Here is a 9,582-nt window from a genome sequence, read left to right on the forward strand (position 1 = left end):
CAAAAGCAAAATCAAGGAAGTTTAACTTACAATTAAGTTGAGAAGAACAAATTTGTCTGCCAGTTTCTGGATCTCATTACTTTCTGCAAATACTTTCTTCAAAGCTGCAATAAAAGGGTTGATCTTTAAGCCCCCAGACCCAGAGCTCCATGCCTCCACCCCAACACCCAATGAAGTGTGTTTGTCCACAAACAGCAACAACCAAAGAAACTAATGAAAATATTTGCAATCTGTTCTGGTTGGATTTTGGAGGTGGCTCACTATTGAGGCCAAATTAACCTTTCCATTCATCACTGTGTGCGTTATTGTTCTCTGTATTACGTTAAGCTGACCACTTACCCTTTCTATACATTCCGTCTAAAACAATACCACTGAATAGACTATACTTGGTGTGGTTCATACTCCGGTGGTTTCCAGAAACACATGGAAGGGAGCTTTGAAGTCACTTATAATTACTTTATAACAATGATAGTTTTCCCCACTTTTATTGGCTGTACCTTGACTGTGTGGGCATTCTTCCAAGTGGTGAATAATCATCAAGGGTTTGTTGCTAGAAGAGAGAGAGGGAGAGAGAGAGAGAGAGAGAGGCAGAGAGACAGAGAGACGGAGAGAGGAAGAGAGAGATAAGGAAGACCAGGGAGGGAGGAAGAAAGGGATACATAGTTAGTTGCTATTCATTTTCCACAAATGTGTTTTTAATCTATAATACTGTTCAAAGAGATTGTTCCATGCAGAGATCAAGTGACACTAGGTGGTGCTAGTAAGACCTTTTAAAGGAAAAAACCGGTCACGGCAGCCTTCCAGGCCACCGTGCTGCCTCCTCTATCTAGAACCTTGCATTCCCACCCTGCACAGGCTGCTCCCTCTTCTTGGAATGCCCTCCTTCCTCCCCTTGAAAACCTTCAGAACTCAGCCCAGTTGCCACCTCCTCCAATAGGGTTTTACTTAATCTCCCAGGTGTTGGCCATCCCTCCTCCCTGCATGTATTGATGATGTGCCAATGTCTTTACCCTCAGTGGAATATAAACTTTTGGAGGGCAGGGATTATGGTTGTTTCTGCCTTTGTGCCCATGGCACATAGTAGGGCTTAGTAAATGCTGATTATTTACCTGGTCTTTGCTTTGTATAAGGCTTCTTCATATGTCTGTGTCCAGAAAAGTTTATCACCCCAGCCTGGAGGGAAATCACCAGAGAGTTACTAGTCTGCTCTCATTTCAGACTGAAAATCATTGGGCAGGGGTGGCAAAGCTTCAAGGCATATCTGGGCACGTCATGCTCAAGAAGAGGTTTGGATTCTGAATTAGGCTTAGGAAACAAAGTCCAGGAGAACCAAATGGCAAATTTAGCTATGGGGAACATTGATGCCAGCATCCTCAAGGTCAGACCGATTTGCGCCCATCCATGCTGCACAGAAAAATGGAAAGTACCATGGAAGCAAGTAGTTCCTACCTCTGGAGAGGGTCTGGGGCAGCTTGGGTTGGGTTTCTTCCTTCTTTGCCCCAGACTTGGGGGTAATCTCTTTGGCCAGTGAGTGAGAGATGGCCACCAGGAGCAGAAATGTGGACACTGAAATCTTCTCCATGGCTAAGTCTAAGGATGAGGAAGAGGAAAGAAAGGTGACTGTCCTTCCAAACCTCAGACTGAGACCCAAGGTTGTTGGAAAGTGGATTTTGTTGGACGTGTAATATTAGCCCTCTTTCACTTTGCCGAGGAAATGGAATTTCACCTAGCTAGTGATCTCAGGCACTGGGAACTCTGACCATGAGTGTCTTGACAGGATGCACAGAGAGTTTGTTTTCAATGAGCTCTTTAAAATGTGCCAAAGATCCTGAACTATGTTAATCATCTGGTACCTCTAACCTCCTCTTCTATTCTTATGTTGTTTGATAGTCAGGTCACTTCACCTTGCTGAGTCTCAGTTTCCTTCTCTGTAACATAGGGATAAGAATTTCCAACTAGCTACCTCAAAAGTTGTTATGAAGAAAATCCTTCCCATAATTCCTTTAAGACACTCTTATTGGCATAAGTCATAATTACCATTACATGTGCTAACCCTGCCACCATCTCTAGGATTACCAGCATGCTCAGAAACATCTCCTCATTATCATCAGTACCATTGTTATCAGCAGGATAGTCATTACCCTGTTGTCATGGTCATTAGCATCACCACTGCTACCTTCCTTGGTACCATGTCATCCCTATCCCCACCAGGATCATCAGGAACGTCCTTTTTGCCCCCCCCCCCCACTGCCATCAGAACCACCATCAGCATCATTATGACCACCTTCTATCCTCATGACCAATATCATCAGAAGCCTCCCCCTCCTCCACATCATCATGTACCTCCTGTAAAACCCTTGTCATTTCCACTTCCATTTCATTCTCATAATCTTCTTCCTTCTTTTTTTAAATTTGTTTTTGGTGAAAACTGAAGTGAAAACCACAGAAGAAAAATGGAAAAGTTCATCTAAAAGTAAAGTCCAATCTATTCAATTCAGAAGCATGGTTTTTTTAATCACCAAATTTGAGCCAGTATTCATAACCAGACTCTGGGGATACAGAAACTCCAACAAAATCATTCCTAATCCCAGGGAGCTTATCTCCTATGAGAGGGACACAATATGGACATACACAAACAGGGGCAGAGTAAAAAGCAGTTGGAGAGAAAGAAAAACAGAGACAGAGACAGACAAAGACACAGAGACAGAGAGAGAATGAACAAGGTTAGAAGGAGGTGGTCCTTGAGCTGTCCATCACAAACGGTTTCTACTCTTAACCAAAGGTCTCTTCTGATTCTGAAATGCGAGGATTCTGTCTCCTTGTATCTCACACGTTTGTCCAACTTTCGTAACTCTATTCCAGAGACTCTAGGACATGTCAAACCTTTCTTCTAGGAAATTCTCTAGAACATCTAGAACATCAGCAAGCATCTGCAAAAGACTGAATGGCAAGGGAGGTGGACAAGTGAGGCAGTGAAGAATGAGGGGCAGAGTGGAAGCCTCAGACATCTAATAAGCATTGATCTCATAGTGCCTTAAAAGTTTATTTTACCCACAGCAATAAACCCTGTGAGGTAGGTTCTATGGAGATCATTATCTCCATTTCATAGATAAGAGAACTAATCCCCTAGGGCTAAATGACTTGGCCAGTCACACAGCTCCTTGGTATCTCAGGCAGGATTCAAACTCAGGGCCCCGGAGCCCATGTCCAGTCCCCTGGCTCTTGTGTCTGATGAACATAGTCCACTTCCCACAGGAAGTTTGTAATTCTCGGGTGGAGCCTGATCAAATGCATAGTGAATTAGTAGCACTGCCAAGAGGTGGCAGATGGGCAGAGCTCGTGAGAACTATTCATGGGAAGATGAATCTGGTGCAGCACTAGCTGGATGAATTATTTCATGCTCAGTTTCTGATTTCAGTTCATCCGATAGCTTTCTTGAATTAACCATTGTTTTCTTTTTTGAAAATGTAGAATTTGTTTTGACACCATTTTCATGTCCAACTATATCGCTAGCCTTCCCCCTCCTATAGAAAAGACTAGAAAAAAGGGAAAGAAAAAAACAAAATAACAAAACACATGGACCATCTCTGAGAGTGTAAACCGTGGACTACAGTTATGGTCTCCAAGCTGTGCAAAGAAGGGAGAGTTGCGTTTTCTTCTTCTCTCCTCTTCAGTAGACAATTGTTTTAAATTTCCAGATCTCAAGAAGGAAAGGAAAGCCATATTCCCCAATCTCGAACTGATAAAGACAAAGCATTGCTCAGAAATCTTTCCCTTTGCCTCACCAAGATGCTCGGTATCCTAACTTCCATGTATTTTCTTGGAACTGTGAAGAGATGAAGTCAATAGGGTACTAGATCTGGAGAAAGACTTGAGTTCGAATTTGGCCTCGGTCACTTCCTTAGCTATGGGACTTGGGACAAGTTACTCAATTATGACTTGCCTCAGTTTCCTCAAGTGGAAAAATGGGGATGATAAAAATAACCCCTACCTCCCAGGGTTGTTGGGAAGACCAAATGAGAGAAAATTAATAAACAGAGTGAGTAATCAGGAAAAGCTTGCTCCCTTTCCCTCCCCCTTTCTGGAAGCATCACCCAGAACAGTAAAAGGGATCGTCACTTAGGAGGTACCAGACTGTGTGGGACCATCGCGAAGCTGCTGCTGTGCAGTTAGTTTTCAAGCATGTCTGACTCTTTGTGATTCCATGTGAGGTTTTACTGGCCAAGATACTGGAGTGGTTTGCTGTTTCCTTCTCCAGCTCATTTTACAGATGAGGAAACTGAGGCAAGCAGGGTGAAGTGCCTAGCCTGGGGTCACACAGATAAGTGTCTGGGGTCAGATTTCAGCAAGAGAATCCTTCTGACTGGCACTCAGCACTAAGGTGCCGCCCAGTTGTTCCTGGTGAAAGTGATTAAAAAAATCCCCAAATGAAGGTTTCTTATCTAACTGAATTCTCTGAGTCTCTTTCCTCTTCCAAAGATCTTTTCTGAGCTCAACAGTGCTAAGGTCCCTTTAAGTCCCAAAGAATCATGTCTGGCAACCTGGCAGCAGAGCCATTCTTAGAACTGGTCACCACCACCACACATCTGTTGCTATGTACACACAAACATAGGGAGCCCCATGAGGAGGAAACTCTTCGAGGGCCGGGAGGATGCCATTGCCCCCGTGCTCTTGATCGGGTCCTTGGGCAGCATTTCTCTTGAGACCTTGGGTCACTGCAGTGCCCTCAGCTGCTTCATGCCCTCCTTGTTCACTTGTGCCAGGGCCTGAGAAATGTCTGGTGCCACCATCACAGCAGAGGAAGAGGGCAACAAGAATATCTACTGGCAATATTCAGGAAGTCCTTGGATTTGGGTGTAACGCTACCCTGGAGCTTACATGACCAGAACAGAAGCCAAAATGTCTTTGTTTTATCAACATTGACTTAGTAGTAAAATAAATACATTTTAAAAGTAAAGAATGAACAAATGAGGGAGAAAATGCTAACAATTAGCTCTTTTCCAAATGGAAACTGACCTGGCATCAAAGATGCCTCTGGAGAACCAAGAATGTTTAGGTTCAGGCAGTAGAGGAAAGTGAATGGTGGCATCCCGGTGCTGGTAGTTCCATCCCTCCCTTGAGAGTCCCTGCATCTCCCTGGCCCCAGTAGCCCGACCCAAGCCCCATGGTCCTGTCCACAGCCCGAGTCTGCTCTCCAAGGTCTCCCTTCCCACCGGGGCACATCTCTATGGGAAAGCAGGGCCAGGAGCCTTACCTGCTGCCCCTCCCACTTGCACTGGTGTTTGCCAGAAGAGCCAGGAGCCTGTGGGAAGGATCTGTGTGTAGGTGTGTTGAGAGCCTCTATTTATTCACCTGAGCACACCCAATCCCACCCACCAGCCCCAGATTTACATATCGCTAACCAGGAAGCTAGTTTCCCTTTGCCCCCCAAGATCAGACTTTGCTGGCCTAACAGGATCTCCCCCCTTTAATGATCCATGAAGAAAACCACTGTCTAGCTTAGACTGGTTTTAAAACATCCTTGCAGGGGGATTTTATGGGGGCTTGGAGGACCTGGGCAGGAGGCCAAGTCCAGGTAAGCTTAAATCAAGACTGGGGATTTGCCTGAAGGCTGATTTGTCTTGTTGTGATTGGATAGACTTTGGGGACTGGAGGCTACAGCTAGGGTGTGAGGCTTTTATTCCCCCCCCCCCCCCCAGGCAGATTTCTTTTGTTGAATTGAAATAAAAAAAATGGTCCCAGTGATTCAGAGGCTCTTGCTATGCTGATGTAGCCTTAGGTAACCAATCCCTGGACAAATAAACCATTTCCCATCTTGGACCTTTTCTCTGGCAGGTGAAACTTGTGATCTGATACCCTGGAAAACCTCAGTCCAAGGCTGACCTTAAAAGGAAACATTGCTATTACTGAGTTTTTAGAAGTGGTTTCCCTTCCAATAGCTTCTTGCATGTTAGGAACTTTTCAATTTACCCTTCACAATATCTCTTGTCCCAAGTTTTGCCTGGTTCCCCCTTCTCACAGCCCTGTCCTGCTTCAGTCTCGCATTCCTTCTCATCCGCACTGTAGCAATAGCCCCTCTCTAACCCAGCCTCCTACCATTTGCCAAATGGATTGCCTAAAACATAGCTCTGGCCTGTCACCTGCCCTTCCCCTTACTTAAAAATCTCCCATGGCTCCCTATTACCTCTAACATAAAACACACAGTTATTATCTGGCATCCAAGGCCAATCTCTATTCCACATCCCTTTTCAGCCATAATTCAAAGACTGCCGGAAGGGATCTTAAAGATACTTTTTAATTGTTGTTGTTTAGTCATTTTCCATGTCTGATCCTCTGTGACCCATTTGGGGTTTTCTTGGCCAAGATACTGGAGTGGATGGTGCTATCCTTCTCCAGCTCATTTTGCAGATGAGGAAAGTGAGGCAAACAGGATGAGGTGACTTGTCCAGGGTCATAAACTAGTAAGAGCCTGAGGTCAAATTTGAACTCAGAAAGGTCCCTTTCAGACGACGATTCTTTATGTATTTTCTGCTCTATTTAAATTGGCAACTAGTGATTCACTGCATGTAGAATTATGTACCCCAGCTATGGGCTTTAGTTTAGGTTCTTCCCCCTGCTCACCTTCTTTATCTCTTGCACTTAATTTCTCACTTCCTTCTCCACAATTCAGGTGCATCTTCCCCCATGAGACCCTTCCTGATCTCCCCAGTTGTCTTCAAATGACTGCATATGTTTTGTTTTCAAATATTTATCATTTATCCATCTATCTCTCTTCTATCTATCTATCTATCTATCTATCTATCTATCTATCTATCTATCTATCATCTATCTAGCTATCTATCTATCCATCATCCATCCATCCATCTCTATCATCTCTCTCATCTAGCTCTCTATTATCTATCTCTCATCTATATCCATCTATCTATCCATCTATATCTATCTATCTATCTATCTATCTATCTATCTATCTATCTATCTATCTTTGTCATCTATTCCTAGGGGTGCTGGGTAGCTCAGTAGATAGAGTGACAGCCCTGAAGTCTGGAAGTAAGTAGTTCAAATCTGACCTCAGATCTATTTATGATGTGTGACCCCCAAACAAGGTGTGTGACCTCTTAGCTTAGTTCCTTCATCTGCAATACAGATTATATAGAATATGTAAATTATACATAAATATATAGTATATTCATATATATGTATATAAAATTATAGCCCTCACCTCCCAGACATACTGTAAAATGCTTTGTAAAATCTATAAGGGCATTATAACTGCTTTTCTCTTTCTTAGGGAAATGTAAGAATAGGGAGACTTTTTAAACTTTCTGTTATTGCTATAATCAGTTATGTTGATATTTTTCTTATGTTAAACCATCCCCTCATTTCTGATAAAAAAAAAAAAACGTGCCTTGGGTCATCCTGAATAATCTTGGTAATATGTTGTTGTAATCTCCCATCTTGAAAATGGTTTCTGATTTTCTTCCTTTGTTGTTCCTCTTCCCCATTTAGGTATCAATATCATAAAAGGAGTGTGGGAGGACCTCCTTTGTCTATTATTCTAAATAATTTATTTAATATGGTTATTAACTGAGCTATAAGTGCTTGTAAATCTGTCTGGTCCTGGGGCTTTCTTCTTAGGAAGCTCATTTATGGGCTGTTCAATTTGTTTTTCTAAAATGGATCTATTGATTTCCATTTCTGTTAATCTAGGAAATTTATATATTTGATAAACATTCTGCCATTTGACTTAAATTGTTGAGTTGAGTGCCATATACCTGGACAAAATAGCTCCTTATAATGACTTTAATTTCATCTTCATTAGTGCTATTTTCATCCTTTTCATTTCTAATACTAGTGATTTAGTTTTCCTTTCTCCTTTTTAATCAAATTAACCAATGATTTATTATTTCATTGTATTTTTTCTGGGCTGAGTCAATCTTATTTATTCATTCAGTTCTTTTTTTTTACATTGTTTTCTTAGTTTCACCAAGTAAATGTCAGAGAGCGCATCTGAACTCAGGTCTTCCTGACTCCAGCCCAGGCTGATGCATTATGGTCTTGCCTAGCTGCCCTTCTACACATATGTCAGAAATAGTTTAGGGAAGAAATTATAGTCTGGAAATTTCTGAGATTGATAGGAGGACCATAGAATCATCAATCTATGGGCCTTTCCCAGGGGCACTGGTCCTCTGGATTTGGTTAAAGTTGATCCACTCTATGGGTGGGCCATGGAAAGGACTGGCTTTGGAGGTCTGCCTTGGAGGGGGAGAGGGGCAGAAGGAGGTGGGTTAGAACATGGTCCCCAGAGAGGAAGCCTTTTTGGATTATCCCAGTATACTTATGAATCAGGTCAACACATGTTTATCAGCATTTGCTGGGTATCTAGTATTGCCTATGAACTGGTGATACAAATACAGACAAGAAGAAGGAAAGTTCCTGCCTTCAAGGGGCTTGCATTTTAATGGGGGGTGACAGCACATCAAAGGGAGTTCAAAAGCATGAAGGGGCACAAGGAGGTGTCCAAGTGCAGGTATGGTGTGGACAGCTGTGGACAATAGATGGACTGCTCTTAACCTCACAATGGAGGATCTGGAAGGTGCTCCCCTCCGGGAGAAGACAGTCTATGAGGGTGGTCTGGGAGTGAAGCCACCAGAGCACATAGACATTCCAGGTTAAGAGGCAACGAATACTGAGGAAACTTCCAGAGTGGGAAGGCAGCCAAAGCATGCAACAAAGGCTGAAGGATTCCTATTGAATTTGTGCCTCCCTAGAGCCCCCTCCCCGATCTTTTTTCCCCATGTAGATTGTGATCTAGTCCTATAAACTTCCATTATATTGGTATCATTGATTTCTTTTTTCCTCTAGTGCAGGTTTTTGTCTTTATTCCTATTTAATTTTTTCCTAGTAGTTTTGGTCCATCTAGACTCTTGAAGTCTGTTTGGTTGTTGGTTCTGAGTTTTGTATTGACTGCTGATCTACTACGGATTCCATTTATACCTATCTCCAAGTTGTTAATCAACTTTATGAACCACACCTAGCTCGGCCTGTTCCCCTTGAGCCTCCCCTTTGAGCTGATTGAAGCCATGCGCACCCATTGTTTGTGACAGAAGAGTCATCCCAGTCGGCTTGGAGAAGTCTTCAGGAAGAAGGGAGAAGCTTTTGTTCTAACGCTTAGCTGAAACTGAGGTCAGCTCTGCTCATAACCTGCTAGACTAGAGACTGTGTCAAAAAGGAAAGTGAATAAGGAAATACAGAGCACCTCTAGTGCCCCTCTCCAGTCTCATGCCTGAAAATGCTCAAGGCAGTTGCTCAGAATGGATGACTTTTGAGGGTGGTTGCCATTTTCATTCTTGTAGTCATTGTTTATACTATTTTCTTGACTGGGATTTCTTTCCTTCCTATTTCTTCCTGCAGTTCTCCCCAGGTTTATCTGAATTCTTCAGATTCATTTTGTTATTGGTGTTGTTGTATAATGTTTCATCTTATTACCCCTTGGTTGAGTATTCCCTTATTGAAAGACTTGACTTCCATTATTTTGGGGTTGCAGAAGGTGAGTCACTTCCCCTCATCTACACTTCAGTTCAC

General features: G+C 42.9%; 1 protein-coding gene across 1 annotated transcript in view; it reads right to left on the reverse strand.

The window, feature by feature from the left end:
• AGR2 (anterior gradient 2, protein disulphide isomerase family member) overlaps nucleotides 1-5,364 on the reverse strand; it is a 10,116-nt gene extending 4,752 nt beyond the window's left edge. The window contains exons 1-5 of the mRNA XM_074195421.1: nucleotides 5,255-5,364; nucleotides 1,450-1,590; nucleotides 1,110-1,173; nucleotides 498-550; nucleotides 31-104 (exon numbers count right to left, since the gene is read on the reverse strand). Coding sequence (XP_074051522.1) covers nucleotides 31-104; nucleotides 498-550; nucleotides 1,110-1,173; nucleotides 1,450-1,582 — 324 coding nt within the window. The 5' untranslated portion in view covers nucleotides 1,583-1,590; nucleotides 5,255-5,364. The remainder of the gene's footprint in view (nucleotides 1-30; nucleotides 105-497; nucleotides 551-1,109; nucleotides 1,174-1,449; nucleotides 1,591-5,254) is intronic.
• Nucleotides 5,365-9,582: the final 4,218 nt, after the last annotated feature.

Source organism: Macrotis lagotis, chromosome 7 (assembly GCF_037893015.1).
Source record: "Macrotis lagotis isolate mMagLag1 chromosome 7, bilby.v1.9.chrom.fasta, whole genome shotgun sequence".
NCBI lineage: Eukaryota > Metazoa > Chordata > Mammalia > Peramelemorphia > Peramelidae > Macrotis > Macrotis lagotis.